The 20851-nt window shown below is 45.1% G+C and overlaps 1 protein-coding gene across 1 annotated transcript in view; it reads left to right on the top strand.

Annotated features, from left to right (window-relative positions):
- zc3h11a (zinc finger CCCH-type containing 11A) overlaps nucleotides 1–20260 on the top strand; it is an 84096-nt gene extending 63836 nt beyond the window's left edge. The window contains exons 16-17 of the mRNA XM_070549107.1: nucleotides 3171–3349; nucleotides 19509–20260. Of these exons, the coding sequence (XP_070405208.1) occupies nucleotides 3171–3349; nucleotides 19509–19722 (393 nt within the window). The 3' untranslated portion in view covers nucleotides 19723–20260. The remainder of the gene's footprint in view (nucleotides 1–3170; nucleotides 3350–19508) is intronic.
- The last annotated feature ends 591 nt before the right edge of the window (nucleotides 20261–20851 follow it).

The raw sequence follows: 20851 nt of genomic DNA, 5'->3' as shown, positions 1-20851 counted from the left end.
TTGTCCCCTCTAATTTAGTCAACATGACACTAAGGTCATGCACTTTCTTCATGATGCTGTAATGACCATTCAGATCTGATAGCTTTCCAGGAAGGGAGGGGCTTTGATGCCATGGCGAATTCTGGCGTGATGCCGTGTGCTTACGTTTGACTGTAACTTTCACAATTAGCCTCCAACCTGCACGAGACTGAACATGGCAATCAACAATCCTGCCCTTTAGCCAATGAGGCACAAACGGTTTCTTGAACATTGTCTATCACCACAGCGCCCCCTACATACCTTTGAAACTGTAATAACTCGTACAGACGAGGTCACAACTGCATCAAACTTGCTGTATGTCATCGCACAAAGGCACCCAACACAATCCTGTGGTCATTGCTTGATATCGCTTTAGCTCCACCCCCTGACAGATATTAGGCTGTGAATAACACATGCATGATGCAATTCACACCAAACTACATGCAAATGATTGTTGTCTACTAGGGCTGTAGCGAAGCCTCGACGACGTCGACGGCTCGATTCTAAAAATTCGTCGACGTCAGATCCGGAAGTCGACGCACCGCGCCCACTTGTTGCATCCCCAGGGGTTTGTAAATAGAGGAGGAATCTGCCTGTTTTTCCTCTAGTTCGCCCTCTTCTTCGCCTTCACTAACATCTCCGCCAAATACCGAAGACCCGGAACAATGTCCGTCCACTACTAGATTATCTTCCTGTTTTGCCCCTTCGTCTCCTGGCAACGGACAACAACTTCCGGGGTCAGATGCTCTGCTTCGTGTCTATCGCAGATGTAGAAAATCACCGGGAGTGTTTCTCCCTTCATTAAGGAGCTTCTTTCAGACATTAGGAGAGCTGTTTTGGTGGTAGCAGTCTCTCCTCCGTGCTGGTCTGTTTGCTGCTGGGTGTTTTTGGTTTATTTAAACTTGGTAACTTGAACTTAACGTTGGTAAAGCTACTGTTAGCATCTTCGCTAACAGCTTCTGGCGTTGGGATAAGCTGTTATGTTTTGGTTTAGAGTTAATCTTTTTTGTGGTGTAGATCTCCCTTTTATTACATTTAGAGTGTTGTGGGTTTTCTGTTTAGTTTAAAATATCACCTTGAGTTTGGTTTAACCGCCCAGTTTAGAGTTTGGATCCCTACTTATTTGTACTTTTGTTTTAATTCCCCACAGGCAGAATTAGTTTTATTATTCTCAACCTGTGGATGGAAAGATTTATGATTTTTTGTAGTTGTAAATAAACCTGATCATCATTTTAACTTTTAAATCCCGTTATTGTCCCTTCCTTTTTACACACGAGCCAAACTCCCCAGGAAGGGTCGTAACACCACTCGCCTCACGCTCATAAGTGACCAAAACAAAGCAGCATGGAGACACTCCGTCTTCTACCACCTCTCAGGCAGCAGCCTGCACTCCCAAGTTCTACACGTCACCAGAACATAACCAACCAACACAATAAAAGCAGTGTTATACAAAATGGAAGGCCCGTAGTGTTTATTCTCTTACAGTAACAATTTATCTTTTTTTTTGAGGAATTTATTTGAGATTTTCTGGTTTTTGTTAATTGTGCAATAGAAAAATAATCATTAGATTAATTTTCTAAATAGTCATTAGAATAGTCGACTATTCGATAAAATAATCGTCAGAATAATCGTTTTAAAAATAATCGTTTACCCCCAGCCCTATTGTCTACCTACAAACTGCTCCAGGGGATATTTTCCTAAATTTGGGACAGTGCCCTTAGATACAATAAAACTTTTATAACTTCTACAAAATGCTCCAAACTATATCAAACTTGGTGAGAGTCATCACACAACTGCAATCAACACATGTAGGTACTCACTCCTTCAAATCACTTAAACTCCGCCCACTTACAGCCTTTTGGCTCTAGATCACCCATGCAACGTTTGGTTGATGCCAAAATAACAGAAAACTGTCTTTGATGATCAAAGATGACCTCTATGGGATTTAGTTGTAAATGGTCACAGCGCCCCCTAGATGGGTTCAAACTTTATTAACTTCTAAAGACAAGGTCAGAATGGCATTTTACTTGGCTTGTGACATCAAGTGACTGCACCAAACACATTGATGTGGCTGTTGGTTTAAATCCCTTTAGCTCCGCCCCCTTTCAGCTCTCTGGCTCAAGAAAACACACGCAACATCTGATTGATGCCAAATTACCACAAAACCATCTTTGACTCCCTCAGAAGATCTCAATGGGATTTTTATGTAATTGGTCACAGCGCCCCCTAGATAAGATTAAAAGTGAATTACTTCCTAATACAAAGTTAGAATGGCATTAAACTTGGCTTGTGTCATCACGTGACTGTACCAAACACATTGATGTGGTTGTTGGCTCCACCCCCTTTCAGCTCTCTGGCTCTAGATAACACAAACAACGTCTGATTGATGGCAAATTAACAGAAAACCATCTTTGTCAACCAAAGCTGACCTCACTGGGATTTTTCTGTAGTTGGTCACGGCGCCCCCTAGATCATGGGTGGGTGGGATCAACCACAGGGGCTCTCCTACAGCCACGTACAACAACCTCTGACCAAGATGAAAATTGGTCAGGAGCAGAGTTCTGCACAGATGTTTTATCTTCACATTGACTGACGATGGTCTCCAGACAGTCCAGGGATACGAGATCTAAAACTATCCAGCAGCATTTCCTTCTTTTGCAGTTCAGCAGAGAGTCGTCGTATGTCCTCTTTAAGGTTTTCAATCCTTTTACTTGCTTTAGAAAGCATAAAGGTATCATTGTGGGGCAGAAGGACCGGGAGGACAGACATTCAAGATAGCTTCACGGTTGCTTACACTTTAGCTGAGCTGACTCTGTCGGATCCAAAAGATTTGTATTCAGATAAAGGTCCAAGAAGTCAAAGAATCCCAACAATAAACAAAGGTCCAACAAAATCACAGAATCCAGAGATTGGTGAAAGGAAGAAACAGGTTTTTAGAGGAATTGGAGCACAAAAGGTAGGAGCTGAAGCAAACACATCTGCAAGCTTCTGGAGGGAAACAGCTCTAATGCTCACTGTGTTCGTTGAATTTAAAACTGCTTCTGGTCATTTCTACCCAGATTCTGGTTTCCTCTTGATGATCTTGCTGCATTAAGTAAAAACATGATGTTCAGTGGGAGCATGAGAAGTGATGCGTTTTACTCTCCTCACAGGGACTGCCATCTTCAAACGGAGAGGCTCAGCTGATCTCTGCTGTTCCTCATAGTCCCACCAATCTGCTGGATTCTGGATTTGGATCCAGCCCTCTGAGAGAGGAGCTTCAGACGGTCCCCATCTTCATGCACCAGGAAACCCAACCAGCTGTCGGAGACATCTGCGCCGTCCCCCAAAGGTGAAAAGCCACAGACCTTCTGTACTGTCCTGCTTTGATTTTGTCACAGATGCGAAGAAAAATATAAATTAATGTTAGATAAAGTTAGTTTAATATAATACAAAAACAATAATGATTCTCCAGTGAGGGATGTTCTGATCACAGCTTTTTCCTCCTGAGCTGAATCATTGATTTTGAAAATCTGCGGATACAAAGTCCCGATCTCACACTTCAGCAAAGCATTAAAGAAAGACATCCAAGTTCACTCTTAGGTTTTAGTTTTAATTTTATTTTAGGTTTTAATTTACTATGATATATGCATTTATTTATTTGTTTTTATTAGGGGCGGGACTGGATTAAAAATTATTCTAGTTAGAGACTTTGCAATTAGTTGATCTTGATTAATCGCAGTTTACTTATTCAGGAAAATTGGCCCAAAATTAATTAAAAATTGAAAATAATGAAGCGGATCTCTTACAGATAATTGGAAGAGAATGGATGGATGGACTCAATGTGTTAATAAAAAAAAGCTTTTTAATCATTCATATATCACTCCTCCTTGAACCGTCACCTTATCGTGGTGGAGGAGTTTGAGTGCCCTAATGATCCTAGGAGCTATGTTGTCTGGGGCACTTAGTGCCCCTGGTAGGGTCTCCCATGACAAATTGGTCTTAGGTGAAGGGTGAGACAAAGAACGGTTCGAAGGATCTTTCATGGCGGTGAAAACGAAGAGTCGGAGTACCCGGCCCGGAGGGTTACCGGGGTCCCACCCTGGAGCCAGGCCTGGGGTTGGGGCCCGTGAGCGAGCGCCTGGTGGCCGGGCTTTCGCCCATGGGGCCCGGCCGGGCCCAGCCCGAACCGGATACATGGGCTCGTCCAACTGTGGACCCACCACCCGCAGGAGGAACATGAAGGGTCCGGTGCAATGTGAATCGGGTGGCAGACCAAGGCGGGAGCCTTGGCGGTCCAATCCCCGGACAAGGAAACTAGTTTTTGGGACATGGAACGTCACCTCGCTGGCGGGGAAGGAGCCGGAGCTTGTGGCAGAGGTTGAGCGGTACCGGCTAGATATAGTCGGACTCACCTCGACACATTGCATTGGCTCTGGAACCCGAGACCTGGAGAGGGGTTGGACACTCTACTTTGCTGGAGTTGCTCCGGGTGAGAGGCGGAGGGCTGGGGTTGGCTTTTTGTTAGCCCCGAGACTCTCTGCCTGTGTGTTGGGGTTTACCCCGGGGGACAAGAGGGTAGCTTCCTTGCGCCTTCGGGTCGGGGAACGGGTCCTGACTGTTGTTTGTGCGTATGGGCCAAATATCAGTTCAGAGTACCCACCCTTTTTGGAGTCCCTGGGACGAGTGCTAGATAGTGCTCCATCAGGGGACTCCATTGTCCTGCTGGGGGACTTCAATGCTCACGTGGGCAATGACAGCTTGACCTGGAGGGGTGTGATTGGGAGGAACGGCCCACCTGATCAGAACTCGAGCGGTGTTTTGTTATTGGACTTCTGTGCAAGCCGCAGTTTGGCCATAACGAACACCATGTTCGAACATAAGGATGCCCACCGGTACACTTGGTACCAGGGCAGCCTAGGTCACAGGTCGATGATAGATTTTGTAGTCATATCATCTGACCTGCGACCGTATGTTTTGGACACCCGAGTGAAGAGAGGGGCGGAGCTGTCAACTGATCACCACCTGGTGGTGAGTTGGATCAGATGGCAAGGGAACATGCCGCGTAGACCTGGCAGACCCAAACGCATAGTGAGGGTCTGCTGGGAACGCCTGGCAGAAGAACCTGTCAAGACGGTCTTCAACTCCCACCTCCGGCAGAGCTTTGACCACGTCCCGAGAGCAGTGGGGGACATTGAGTCCGAGTGGGCCTTGTTCCACTCTGCGATTGTCGAGGCGGCTGTTGCTAGCTGTGGTCGTAAGGTGGCCGGTGCCAGTCGTGGTGGCAACCCCCGTACCCGCTGGTGGACACCAGAGGTTCGGGGAGCCGTCAGGCTGAAGAAGGAGGCCTACAGGGCGTGGCTGGTCTGTGGGTCTCCGGAGGCAGCAGACAGGTACCGGATAGCCAAGCGGGGTGCAGCAGTGGCAGTTGCCGAGGCAAAATCTCGGGCGTGGGAGGAGTTTGGTGAGGCCATGGAGAAAGACTATCGATCGGCTCCAAAGAGGTTCTGGCAAACTGTCCGGCGCCTCAGGAGAGGAAGGCAGCAACTCGCTCACACTGTTTACAGTGGGGATGGGGAGCTGCTGACGTCAACTGAGGCTATAGTCGGACGGTGGAAGGAATACTTTGAGGAGCTCCTCAATCCCACCAATGCGCATTCCGAGGAGGAACCAGAGCTGGGAGGCCTGGGGATGGACTGTCCGATCTCGGGGGCAGAAGTTGCTGAGGTAGTCAAACAACTACACAGCGGCGGAGCCCCGGGGGCGGATGAGGTTCGTCCTGGGTATCTCAAGGCTATGGATGTTGTAGGGCTGTCATGGTTGACACGTCTCTACAACATTGCGTGGTCATCGGGGGCAGTTCCTAGGGAGTGGCAGACCGGGGTGGTGGTCCCCATCTTTAAGAAGGGTGACCTGAGGGTGTGTTCCAACTATAGGGGGATCACACTCCTCAGCCTCCCTGGAAAGGTCTACTCCAAGGTACTGGAGAGGAGGGTCCGATCGATAGTTGAATCTCAGATAGAGGAGGAGCAATGTGGTTTTCGTCCTGGCCGTGGAACTGTGGACCAGCTCTATACCCTTGCAAGGGTGATGTAGGGGGCATGGGAGTTTGCCCAACCAATCCACATGTGCTTTGTGGATTTGGAGAAGGCTTATGACCGTGTCCCCAGGGGCACCCTGTGGGGGACGCTCCAGGAGTATGGGGTGGGTGGCTTTCTGTTAAGGGCCATTCAGTCCCTTTACCAGAGGAGCGTGAGTTTGGTCCGCATAGCCGGTAGTAAGTCGGACCTGTTCCCAGTGAGGGTTGGACTCCGCCAGGGCTGCCCTTTGTCACCGGTTCTGTTCATCACATTTATGGACAGAATTTATAGACGCAGCCGTGGTGTGGAGTGTGTCGAGTTTGGTGGCAGGAGAATCTCGTCTCTGCTTTTTGCGGATGATGTGGTCCTCCTAGCTTCATCCAGCTCTGACCTTCAGCTCTTGCTGGGTAGGTTCGCGGCCGAATGTGAAGCGGCTGGGATGAGGATCAGCACCTCCAAATCTGAGACCATGGTTCTCGACCGGAAAAGGGTGGCTTGCCACCTCCGGGTCGGGGGAGAGGTCCTACCTCAAGTGGAGGAGTTTAAGTATCTCGGGGTCTTGTTCACGAGTGAGGGTAGGAGGGATCGGGAGATCGACAGGCGGATTGGTTCGGCGTCTGCAGTGATGCGGACACTGAGCCGATCTGTCGTGGGGAAGAGGGAGCTGAGCCAGAAAGCCAGGCTCTCGATTTACCGGTCGATCTACGTCCCAATCCTCACCTATGGTCATGAGCTTTGGGTAATGACCGAAAGAACGAGATCGCGGATACAAGCGGCCGAAATGAGTTTCCTCCGTAGGGTGGCCGGGCTCAGCCTTAGAGATAGGGTGAGGAGCTCGGACATTCGGGAGGGACTCGGAGTAGAACCGCTGCTCCTCCGGATCGAAAGGAGCCAGTTGAGGTGGTTTGGGCATCTGGTCAGGATGCCTCCTGGACGCCTCCCTGGGGAGGTGTTTCGGGCATGTCCTGCCGGCAGAAGGCCCCCGGGTCGACCCAGGACACGTTGGAGAAGTTACATCTCCAATCTGGTCCGGGAACGCCTTGGGGTCCTGCCGGAGGAGCTGGTGGACAAGGCCGGGGAGAGGACGGCCTGGAGCTCCCTAGTTGGGATGCTGCCCCCGCGACCCGGACCCGGATAAGCGGAGGAAGACGAGAGACGAGAGATATCACGGTGTTGTATAAAACAAGACCCCAATCAACTAAAAAGTATAATAGCAAATAGAAAACACTTGCAAAGGGTTCCTGAGCCTTTAAATGGTCTCAGTTTAGTTGAATTACTGAAATAAATGGAATTCTGCACCATATTCAAATTTTTCCACTTTCACTTGTTTGTATAATTAGATGTTTTTATTAGCATTTTTATAGCTGAAAAACTAGCAAAAACCCTTTTTATAAATAAAACTCCTTAAAACGAGACACGAGCAGGGACTTAAACTTTCTAACTTGGGTCAGACTCAAAACTAGAAAGTGCTGAAGCTAGAGGGTAAAGACACAGGTGAGTGGACCTTCCTTACGTGGGAAGTCCCGCTGTTGCGTCAAGAAGGGTACAGGGATGCACGTCTTTAACCGGCTGTTGGTGCCCCTTAACGGTTAATAGCCGGTTTACCGGAACAACACACACACACAAACATTTGCCCCTGCTCTAAAATTATAACGCTTTTCTTCCATCTGCTCTTTTATATATATATATATAATTCTAATGCACAACAAAAGTCCCACACTCGTTACGTTTATGAAATAAAAGTAAAGCGAGAGTGGGATGGCAGCTGAGATGTCCATCAAACTCAGACCATCTGGCATCAAAAACGCAGCTGCTTGTGATTGCGTGCTCATAAGTACATTCTGGAGGCCACGATACAAAAAAAAACACTTGTCTCCTTACAATGAACTAAATAATTACACGGGCGCTCCTTTATTTTAGACAAGTTAGGAGTCAGACTCAAGCAGGAGCGTCATGGCCAACTGACCCGTTGCTGGTCTGGGTTCCGTTTGCCCCGCCGGTTCTGCCAGGATGGGCGTCTGATGTGATGCTGTTTGTGAATGAAAGCACTCAGAATGACCAGCTCCAACACCACTCAGAGATTAAGCAATTCAATTCAAGTTTATTTATAAAGCACCAAATCACAACAAGAGTCGTCTCAAGGACCTTCACACAGTAAACATTCCAATACAGGTCAGGTCATTAAGCCAATCAGTAACAAGTTTCCTATATAAGGAACCCAGCAGGTTGCATCAAGTCACTGACTAGTGTCAGAGTCTTTACAGCAGTCCTCATACTGAAACTGCTCACGTTCGGGTGTTTAATGACATTTTTCTGGCTTTAGATTCAGGTTTCCATGTGGTTCTGGTACTTTTGGATCTATCTGCAGCATTCGACACGATCGATCATGACATTTTGATCACAAGACTTCACACTTGGGCTGGCATTTCAGGCACAGCCCTGGATTGGTTTAGGTCATACTTTTGTAACAGGTCTGCTAGGGTCATGTTGGATGGCTGTTCATCCGAGTCACAGCCTCTACGTTGGGGTGTCCCACAAGGTTCAATTCTTGGCCTGTTACTGTTCAACCTCTATGTACTGCCCTTAGGAGCCATTTTCAGAAAGCACGCTGTCTCATACCATCTTTACGCTGATGACTGTCAAATCTACTTTTCATTTAAGCCAACTCAATCAACGAAAGTTCTGTCTGATTGTATCCGTGAGGTCAAGCAATGGCTAGCTGACAACTTCCTCCATCTCAATGACTCCAAAACTGACTTAATCGTTTTCAGTCCTAACAGTACCACGGCGACTCAACAACCTGACCTCAACTATCTCTCACCTAATGTATCCTCTGTAGTCTCCAACCTTGGAGTAAAAATGGACCAGGCTCTGAAGATGGATGTCCAGGTCAATAACACAGTTAAATCATGTTTTTACCAACTAAGACGCATCTCGAAACTAAAGCACATCCTGAGTGTCCGTCTTCTGAAATCGGTGGTCCACACTTTTATCACCTCAAGGCTGGATTACTCCAACTCCTGCTTATACGGCATCAGTAAAGCAGCTCTTTCTAGACTTCAGCTGGTCCAGAATTCAGCAGCTAGGTTGCTGACTGGAGCTGACAGAAGACAACACATTTCTCCAATTCTGAAATCTCTCCACTGGTTGCCCGTGCAGTTCAGGATAAACTTCAAAATTATGCTTCTGACTTACAAATCCTTGAACCATCAAGCTCCTCCATATCTGTGTGAACTTGTCCATTACTACAACCCGCCGCGTGCTCTCAGGTCTGAAGATAAGCTCCTCCTAGCTGTTCCCAATGCACGTTTAAAAAGCCGTGGAGAAAGGGCTTTCTCTGTCTGTGCACCGAAGCTGTGGAACGCATTACCACTGCTAGTGAGGCTAGCACCAACAGCTAGCATTTAAGTTTTCTTGGCGTCTGGAAAAACATCTAGAGAGAGAGAGAGAGAGAGAGAGAGAGAGAGAGAGAGAGAGAGCTCACACAGGAGAGAGGATCGGAGGACGCTCCTCCAAACCGATGCTCCAAACACGCGTTATTTTCATAATTTAATTATTTTTTCTCCTGGAAGCGCTCAGTCAGACCGAGTGTTGTGATGTAGGGAGATACGGTCTTGGGGAGGGGGCGGGGTCAGTGACGGCGGCTGCAGCGTGATCATCTGTCTCTTTTATTTAGGGACACGGAGAAGTTAAAAGGAGAGAGAAATAGAAGATAGAAGTTCTTGTTCCACTTTATTCTTTTGTTTCATGAAGATAAACTGATGTTAAATTCAGCTTAAAGAGAAACTGGGAGGAAGCTTTGGTTCATTTTAAGTTACAAGAGACTTGTCTCTTATCTGCTCCTCCAGAGACAGCATGGACATGAGGGTCCCACAGGACAGGTCAGTGGAAAGGTTTGTAGTTAGCTGATTAGTGAAGGAGATCCATCAGCTGGGTAATTTAATCCTAATCCAGCCCACAGCCTTCTGCTGGTGTTATTATCAGAAAGAATAAAACACACATCTTAAATATTATTGGAAGTGTAGAATTTGTTTTCTGTTTTTTTATTTTCTGCATTAAACAGAACTTGATTCGTTTCCAACATTTCAGAAACGAACCACTGGGTTCAAATAAAATAAACTAAGTCAAACATTTCATTTGGTGTTATTTCTGACACCCTTCAACTGCGGCATAAATATTGGACTCTAGAGCTGCTCAGAGACATTAAACACTCATATATGAACCCATTATGGATTTTATTATTACATTATGTGTCCTGTAGGTTTTCAGCACTTTTTTAGATTTTGTGAATTTTTGCAAAGCGTGTTTTTCTCAGCCTGAGGCGTGGTGTTGAACGAGGAAACAGATGTTTTACTTAGTTAAATCTTCTTAAATGTTTAAAATGTTTTGTCCTAACCTGTTGTGGATGGAGAGCTTTTCAGGGATGGCAGGTTGTGTCAGTTCTATTTTTGATAAAATAAAAAAAAGTAATTATCTGACATCTTCTATTTATCGATGAAAACAAATCAATATGAAATAATTGTGATGCATCGTGATGCATCGGGATATCGAATCGAATTGAATCGTTGACCCAATAATTGTAATCGAATTGAATCGGGAGACAAGTGAAGATTCACACCTCTACCGGGCGCTCTATGTGACTGGCCTGTCACAGAGCGTGAAGACAGTCAATTACCCAATGAGGATTTTCCTTCAGCGCGATTACAGATATTAACGAGTTTTACTCGTTTCATGCTCGTATTCGTCAAAAATGCTTTATCGTAACGGATATACGCCTGAAACATGTATCCGGCTCATCCCTAACTGTAACTACCCTGCCCTGCCTCCACCTCCTTGCTGCCTGCCGGCTGTGATCACAGGCAACAACAGAGTAGTTCCCGCTGCTTCTTTGGGAAACGGCGCAAAAAAAAAATCAAAACTTGGGATCTTGTAGGCGTGGCGCTGGGATTTCAGCCGTGGCGGGCCGCCACGTCTACGCCTATGTAAGGGAAACACTGCTCGAAATGCGTGGATTCTTCCTGATGTAAGAGGTGAGTCTCCTCTTTGTTTTGTTAAGCCTGGTTCATGCTTCTCCGTCAGCTCCGCAAGGGACAGACACGCACGGATTGACGGAAGCGTTTTGCTCTCATACTTCTCCGTCTCCTGGAGAGTGTTGCAAAGCAATTGTCCGGCAGAACAACAGAGGGCGTAGCGCTGTTCTGTGGTATCCTGTCATGTATCGGTCCAAGATCGTGTGTCTATATTGTGTTTTTTGTGTATAAGAGACTTTTTAACATGGACAAATTTGTCTCTCATTCTTCTCCACCTCTTCATGCACTCCCCGCCTCTAAACCCACGTTTCCTGTCATTTCCGTCCACAAATAAAACGCTTGCTGCGCATCTTTTCACTCATCCAGTCACGGGGAATTAAGCGTTCATATTTTTAGAGTTTTTCGTGAGGTATTCTTCAAGCTTCTCCGTGTCTGCCGTTTGTTATCCTCGGCTCTCTTTATGTTTTTGAGGGCGCAATGGCGGCACTGTAAACAACAGTGGTGTCCTGAACAATCACAAGCTTGCGTTGTCCGTCTCGACTGATGGGTGTTTAGAAAAGAGAGCTCGACTCCGTCCGTCCTTGCGGAGCTCTCCGGCAGGCACGCAAGGACGGATAATGGCGTTGCGTTTCTCCGCACTGACGCAGACGGAGAAGCATGAATCAGGCTTTAGTTTTGGCATCGACGTCATCATACAACATCATCATCGTTTGGTGACTTAAAAAACAGTAAAAACAGTGAGAAATGCTGGCAGCCAAGGGCTTTACTGACACAGAAACGGCTGGCAGTGAATGAGTTAAGATATTACACCCAAACAAACACAGTGGAAGTATTTGAAGCAGTTAACCTGGAAAAACAATTGTACCCTGTTACATTAACAGCAATTAACCAGTTAACCGGTTAACTATGAAGAGCGCTAATAGCGGCAGATTCACGCCTGCAGTCCTGCCTGATCAGAGCTTCCTCGTTCCTTACTGGCCCTGATGCGTTTGAAGGTTCCTTTGGCTCCAGATCAGCTGATGACCGCTCAGACACACCTCGCTGTTGAGTTATATCTGTGAAAGGCGCTATATAAATAAACTTTTACTTACTTACTTACTTACTTATAGTAGCTCATGCAACGTTTAGACAGTCACTTGTCTCAAAAAACTATAGTAAACCAACAGATTTGTTTAGAAAATTATCAGTAAGATTTAAGAGTGTTACTGTTCCTTTAAGACACGCTGTTGGACAGCAGGAGCATTTTCCCAGCTGTTCGACTACTTTCATAAACTGCTGCTAAGAGCCAAACACCAGTCTGTCTGATGTGCTGCACTAACCTTACTATTGTAGTGTAATGGTTTATGCTCTTTTATGAAAGAGGAACCATTCTACATATTAATTTGAGATATTAATTTTAATGAATTAATAACCAAATTTTATAGAATTAAGAAGACTCAAAGGTTGTTTTCATCGATAAACTGATGATCGTATCCGTGTGTCTGTGTTTCAGTTCAATGAAGAGACAAGTTTGAAAGTTAAGAATTTTAATTCTTAATTTAAACTAATGATTTGAAATGACAATCATAGGAAATTAATCAACATTGGCAACCTTGTTGGACAATCTTTAACAGTTGATATTTTAAGCTTGCACAAATAGACCTTGTGTTGAATGTGCTAAGATTTGAGAATGATGTGATGTGAATGCGTGTGTGCAGGTATCAAAGATTGCTTCAGGAAGAAACAGGTGTCTGAGACAAAAGTGATGGTTTGAATGAAACTTAGTTCTTATTAGAAAAGATGCATCAAACGCTATCTGTCGTGTACTGCCTCACCGTACGAGGACCCCCTTTCAGATCCGGACGTCACCGGAGGATGTTCATCCAGGGAACTCCTTGGCTGGCAGAAGACGAAGGTGTCCGACGCTCCGGTCCAGAGTTGACCTCGATACACGTTGATGACGCGTTTGGCAGACGCTCTTTCTTAAGTTTAAATTACTCAGAAATTAAAGACTCTGGACGAGTCTGTGCTAGCAGTTGCAATTCAGCTATTCTGTCTGGCTTGACAGGAATAGCGTGGGGGGGGGGGGGGGGCAGGAGCCGCAGGCTCCCTTCCCCGTGTGTGTGTTCAACACGTCCGCTCTCTCTCGTTGACAAACTCGAACTGAATCATGAACTGAAACTTACCAAACCCAGTTCTCTTCCCAAAAGCAAGCGTGTGCGTCAGAGCAAATGTGTTTTGGCGTTTACTGTGAGAGTAGACCTGTGTGAGCGAGTGTGAAGGTCACCACTAAAACATCTTTAAAACATTATTTAACTAAGCATTGCTTCATTATAGTTATTATTATTAACCAAAGCATAATAATGATTCATTTGATTAAAATACATTTATAATGAGTAAAATGGTAAAATAATTATTTAGTATTAATAAACAAAGGAAGCGTAAGACTCTTTTATTATGACTAGCTTTCATGAGAACTCCATCTTCTGGCACTGCAGGTGTTCAGATGTTGTGGTTTCTCCCAGACTCGCTGGTGTTCAGGTCTTAATCTGTGGGTGAAAGTTCTGAGCGACCCAGCTCTGACCCAGCTGGGCCAAATACAACCTTTGGCACAGAAAACCCATATTTCCTCACGTTACACTATATTAAGAATTTAGCTTACCCAGATCAGATCAATTAGACAAGCACTGCCGCTGTGCAGCAGTGGTGAGATCAGAGACAATCTCTGAAAATTTTTTTGTGTCAGTTCTTTCATTTTCTTTTTACAGGTTAAGACAACAGGCCGACGGATTTTCCCAAACGCTAGGCAGTGGTCTTCCACTTTAGTAGCAGTCAGCAGAACATGTGCGCCAGCCTCATCAGTCCACCGACAATCGTGCAGTAACAAAGGTTTCGCCTTACTTGAAATGCAAGCTGTGATTAAAAGCTTGAATAATTTTCACATGGCATTTTTTCCAGTTAATCATAATTAAGGGCTGACTAGGCAGCTTTGTCGTGCATTGAGCACCCCCTATCTGTTTTATTTGTCTCTTTAAACAGTAGCTGCTTTTATTTCAAGAGTTTATGTCGGTCACCCATGAAATAAAACATTTTATAATTGGAGCAGATTAAAGATGCAGGATGTGGACGTTGAGCTGGAATGAACCTTTCTACATTAGAAACTAGAAAGGGAACCAATTCAGCTTTGTACAAAACAAATAACACTAATAAATGAAAGTAAAACAGGAAGAAAGAATAAATAAAAGATTTTGCCAACTTATTCAGAATGTAAATCCAATTTAAAAACTGTGGACATGCTTGTGACCCCCTAAACTACCTCACCATGCATTTAGCTTCATATTCCGGAACTGCGCTGCTCTGGGTGGCTGCATGTTGGAGTAGCTCTGTTGACTATATGTAAGTTTTGCCTTTTCTTGGACATATTTTCTTCTAGTTTCTCAAGAAAAACTGTATTTTTTGGACATTTTACTTTTCTGTTTCTGGTGCTGTGAAGCTTGGAGGATTTTTACTGCTATTTTTTCACTTTTTGAGCATTTGTTATGATGCGTAACCCTGGCAACAAGCTGGTTTACAATCGGGAGCAGTTGATTAACATTGGGAAGGCTGAAATAATACCTCAACTGAAGCCGCAAATCCCGAATGAGCTAAAACACAAGAAGCGTGGATGCAGAGCGGGAGCAAAACGGAGACAGAGAAAGGAAATTCAAACCATCTCTTCCATCGATCCTAATGGGCAATGTGAGATCACTGGCCAACAAGATGGATGAACTCCAAGCCCTTTCAAGGACTCAGCCAGAGTATCGGCAGTGTAGTGTTATGTGTTTCAGTGAGACGTGGCTGAAGTACCATATCCCCGATTCCAGCCTGTCTCTGCCAGGATTCCTGACTGTACGAGCAGACAGAGATCTGAAGAGGAGTGGGAAAAGAAAAGGAGGTGGAGTGGCAGTGCTTGTCAACAACAGATGGTGCCATCCAGGTCATGTTTCAGTGAAATGTCGTCTCTGCAGCCCAGATGTTGAACTCTTGGCAGTAAGTTGTCGCCCATGTTATTTGCCAAGAGAGTTCAACAGTGTAGTCTTGGCAACCGTTTATATTCCACCTTCAGCCAAATGCATGTGATGCCATCAGTTCCATTGTCGCTAAGCTACAAACCCAGCGCCCCAATGCATTTGTGGCTATATCTGGTGATTTTAATCATGCCTCACTCTCTGCTACACTTCCAACATTTCAACAGTTTGTCAGCTGCTCCACCAGAGAAAACAAGACATTGGATTTGTGTTATGCAAATGTAAAGAATGCATACATGTCCAAAACAAGACTTCCTCTGGGACAATCAGATCACAGTCTTGTTTTTCTCTGCTCAGAATGAAGACCACTTGTTCAAAGGCAACCTGTGACAAGAAGAACTGTGAGAAAATGGTCACAGGATGCTGAAGAAGCCCTGCAGAGTTGTTTTGAGACCACAGATTGAATGACTTTCTGCCAAGGATATGAAGAGGACAACAATACCATGACTGGATGTGTCACTGACTATATAAACTTCTGTGCGGACAACATCATACCCACAAGAACAGTGGGATGCTTCGCTAATAACTAACCCTGGATCACCAGTGAACTGAAGAATCTGCTAAATGAGGAAAAAAAAGAGCCTTCAAGGAGGGAGACAGGGAATTATTGAGGAGTATACAGAAGCAACTGAAGATCAAGATCAGAGACAGCAAGGAGACATACAGGAAGAAGCTGGAGAACAAACTACAGAGGAACAATGTCAGAGATGTCTGGTCAGGGATGAAGAAGATCACAGCCTTCAAGCAGAGGAAGGATTGCACAGATGGCAGCCTGGACACAGCCAATGAACTGAACAAGTTCTTCAATAGGTTCAGTTCAGGAACAAACCCAGCATCCTCCTTGCCTGTCCCCAGCCAATCAGACATCCCATCCTCCTCTGATCTAACATTTTCCTGTCACACGCCAGCTCCTTTGACCTCTAACGCAGTCATGGACTCTTCTGGTTCTAAAATCTGTCTTCAACCAAGTCAGGAGATGCTGCTGCCCCATTTAACTCCCCCTCCCACCAATATGTCTCTAGAAGTCAGGTGAAGAGGCAGCTGGAGAGACTGAACAGGAGCAAGGCTGTAGGTCCAGATGGTGTCAGCCCCAGGGTACTGAAGGCATGTGCAGAGCAGCTCTGTGGGATTCTGCAGCACCTCTTCAACCCCAGCCTGGCCCAGGAGAAGGTTTCAGTCCTGTGGAAGACATCCTGCCTTGTTCCAGTTCCAAAGAAAACTCGCCCATCAGTCAATGACGACTACAGACCGGTTGCCCTGACATCCCACATCATGAAGGTCCTGGAGAGACTCCTGTTGGTCCACCTGAATAAGCAAACTAGGACATATCAGGACCCGCTGCAGTTTGCTTATCGCCATGGAGTTGGAGTTGAAGATGCCATCATCCAGCTGCTTCAACCAGCCCACTGTCATCTGGACAAATCAGGCAGCACTGTGAGGGTCATGTTCTTTGATTTCTCCAGTGCATTTAACACAATCCAGCCTGATGTACTTTGCCAGAAACTCCAGAAGACACAGGTGGGGGCCTCAACTATCGCCTGGATTAAAGACTACCTGACAAACAGACCACAGTTTGTGAGGCTGAAGAACTGCACATCAAACCAGGCGATCGGTAACATTGGAGCACCACAGGGGACTGTACTCTCACCATTCCTTTTCACCCTGTACTCCTCAGACTTCCAGTACAAATCAGAGACCTGTCATCTACAGAAATACTCAGATGACTCTGCAGTTGTCGGGTGTATCAGAGATGGACAGGAAGCTGAGTACAGAGAGCTGGTGGAGCGCTTTGTGGCATGGTGTGGAAACAATCATCTGACCTTGAACGTGAACAAAACAAAGGAGATGATTTTAGACTTCAGAAGAAACGGGGTGGAGTCAAACACTGTTTCCATCATGGGAGAAGAAGTGGAGGTGGTTGAGGAATACAAATACCTTGGAGTTCACCTGGACAACAGACTGGACTGGATAAAGAACAGCCAAGCCGTTTACAAGAAGGGACAGAGCAGACTGTACTTCTTGAGGACGCTTAGGTCCTTCAGTGTCTGTAGCAAGATGCTGCAGATCTTCTACAAGTCTGTTGTTGAGAGTGTAATCTCTTCAGCCATCGTCTGTTGGGGTAGCAGCATCAGAAGCAGGGACCTGAAAAGGCTCAACAGCCTTATAAAAAAGGCTGGTTCTGTTCTGGGGACGACTGTGGAACCACTGGAGGAGATAATGCAAAGGAGGATTCTCCAGAGAATCAAGAAAATTATGGACAACCCTGAGCATTCCCTTCACAAGACTGTCCGACAACGGAAGAGTGTCTTCAGTCAGAGGCTTCTTCAGTTTCGCTGCAACACTGACCGCCACTGGAGATCCTTCCTGCCAACAGCCATTGTAATATACAATAACTCTTTGATGACTTGATTATTCTTATTATTCTGAGCTACTACAGCAATCATTTTCCCTTTGGGATTAATAAAGTATTTTTGAAATTGAATTTGAATCTGCAGTTCTGATGAGAACATGAGCCATCAGGGAGCTGCAGGTAATGTATAAGTTAGCCCTGGTGGTGTGTGCACATGTGCTTCAGGCCAATTTAATGTTAATTTCTTGAAAACAGAACTACCTGTTGCAATATACCATATCAATTATTTATTTATTTTGATTAATTAAGTATTGAAATAATTCTATGAAAAAATCAACTGCAACTTTTGAGTTTTACTGGTCAATATTAAAATACATGAAACTTTGGACTCTTCAAGAGGATGTTTCCAGCCAGTGAAGGGAGACATCACAGCGTGGAAAGTTAGAGTTGCAAAAGTCAATGAAAAAACGCTTCATGTGGTACTCAAAACATTTAGACAAGGTTGGCAGGTCTGTGTATGGGTAACACCGGGAGCAACTTATCGGGGAAACGCCACAGTGAGTCTGCTTGTTTTAGTGAAGACTTGAACACTTTTAACAAACGGCTGGTGCAATAATTAGATTTTTAATGGTAGCTTTACAAGTAAACACACAATTTAGAGAACAAAAATGGGTACAGACAGAAGCATACGCTTATAATCCAACCCCCAGCCACACAAAACTCAAGCTAAAAGTTAAGAGTAGCATACAGGTACACCATTTTTTAAATTTATCAGAATGTATTCACGTCCCCATTCTTGCTGCATAAATGAAATAACCTTTAACACTTTCTACACTTTTTCATTGACATGATTCATAATATTTAATCACATTTGATTTAAACACACCCTTGAACTGTAACACTGTTAACACCTGATCTAATGTATTCCGTACATCAACCCCAGCTCAAGAAATACAAAGTTGTTTCATTTTAGTTCTTACTTATGACGCAATTTCCAACTTAACTTTAGTTCTATGGTTACTCCAAGAAATTTTATTTCCCGCACTCAATCAATTTCTGTGTTATTTCTTTTAAGATGTGTATCCACTTAAATTGCACGAGTAGTAATTAAGTATTCTAAGTAAATTTATTTAAATCAAACCAACACTTTAATGTATTTAATTCTTTCTCACCTGTGGCCATTAAGGTTAATAAATCTTTCCCAAAACTAAGAACATTTGTATCATCTGCAAATAATATTAAATGTAGTGTTTTTGAAACTAGACATATATCATTAATATAAAGAATAAATAACCGCATCAGATGTTTTCTCCACCAGATCAACAATTACCAGAGAAGTAGTCCGATCACGTCTAAAACCATGTTGCTGTTCACAAACAATATCATGATGCACATTAAAGTCATACCATATTTTAAGAAATATTGCTTCTAGTGTTTTGGAGACTTGGGATAAAATAGAAATTGGTCTGTAATTAGAAACTTCCTGTTTGTCTAATCAGTGGTGATGTGAGAGAGGCAGGCTGAGCCGTTTCTCCGTTGTGCAGTTGACACATACACAACACAGCGCAGCCACGATAAATGCAAAAGGAGTGCTGCTTGAGGGCAGAAAGTGGAGGTTTGCGGGCCGGGTCCGGACTGCCCATCGAGGGACGCCGGTTTAAACTAACCCATCAGCTCCTAGAGCTGACGAAGACCGATGGATAAATGTCATTCTGCCATTTCGCTGAAACACTAGCTGTTTCGCTCATTTGTAGATGACTGTTCCCACTTAAGGGTTAGGGTTTATATTGGTTTTTCTTCTGCTATTGGATGTTGGCTGACTGATGTTTACCTCTACTGACAACATAATGCTGCCAGCAGGAGCAAATCGTGTGGATTAGTAAATTAACTCAGAATCGTGAGCAAAGATTTCACGCTGTTTCTTTTAAGGCCATCTCTGAAACGCTCATGAGTCTGCAACCTGTTTAATTCTAAGAAACATTCTACTTTTGTTGTTCTGTTTCAGCCCAGTCCTGAAAACCCCCACTCAGCTCAAATTCAGAAGGTCCAGCGCAGCAGCTCCCCGTGCTACCTCCAGCACCAACGCCTCCACTTCTGCTGTGGATGATTTTGAGGAGCTGATCAACCAGTTCACTGATGATCACATTGAGGAGGATGTGGATCCAGCCCTGGGAGAGGATGACCTGCTGCAGGAACTGTCAGAAATGATTGACAGCTGAGGAGTCCTTCTAGCTGCGTTAGGTCTATTGTGGAGGTTTTTTGCATCTCAAATGTTTAGCTTTAGCTTCATATTTATGTTTCCTCTTGGATTTCCTGCCAACAACAGACTGTCTGTGGATGGTTATCCAGCTTCTATCAGGTCCTGAGACGGTGTGTGTAAGTGGAAGCTGCGGTTTCCAGTTGTTTGGAAAAGCTGTGTTGATCTGTGTACTGTGTACACAACGCGACAAACTTCCAGAAGCTGTTTTAATTTATGAACATGAGGCTGGTTTAGCTACTTCTGTGCTTAGGTTTTTCCATGCTTAACTGAATGATCAGGGCGTAATAACCCCAGAGCTCAGTAAACTGGTAAATATAAACAGGTTTAAGTGAAGTACTCGTGTCTTTAACGCACACATTTTTACTTTTTCCTGGAGTGGTAATGTGCAACGATATGGTTATTTTGTCTCGTGTTTGCTCTCCTTATATTTTCATAGTTTTACTGTCCCAAATGCATTTTACAACCTTCTGTGTAATTAAAATTTATTTTAAGGACAAGTTTGATCTGTGATCAATTAAAGGAGTTGCTTATGTACAGGAAGTTAATGTTTAAATCTACAGAACATACTAGGATTTAAACATAAGATTCAAATTTGAACCTCACCGTGAAGCATCGTAATCAGATGCCCAAGCCACCTCAACTGGCTCCTCGTTGTGGAAGAGCAGCGGGTCTACTCCGAGCACACACACACACAACATATATACCAAGTAATGTGTCTATGGTTACATTGTGATTTCTTAGTAAATATTCTGTTTGTCTCGTCTCGTCTCGTCTTCCTCCGCTTATCCGGGTCCGGGTCGCGGGGGCAGCATCCCAACTAGGGAGCTCCAGGCCGTCCTCTCCCCGGCCTTGTCCACCAGCTCCTCCGGCAGGACCCCAAGGCGTTCCCGGACCAGATTGGAGATGTAACTTCTCCAACGTGTCCTGGGTCGACCCGGGGGCCTTCTGCCGGCAGGACATGCCCGAAACACCTCCCCAGGGAGGCGTCCAGGAGGCATCCTGACCAGATGCCCAAACCACCTCAACTGGCTCCTTTCGATCCGGAGGAGCAGCGGTTCTACTCCGAGTCCCTCCCGAATGTCCGAGCT

Source organism: Nothobranchius furzeri, chromosome 3 (genome assembly GCF_043380555.1).
Source record: "Nothobranchius furzeri strain GRZ-AD chromosome 3, NfurGRZ-RIMD1, whole genome shotgun sequence".
NCBI classification, from domain to species: Eukaryota; Metazoa; Chordata; class Actinopteri; order Cyprinodontiformes; family Nothobranchiidae; genus Nothobranchius; species Nothobranchius furzeri.
Note: the sequence above shows the minus strand (reverse complement) of the source record. Positions and strands in the feature narration are given on the sequence as shown.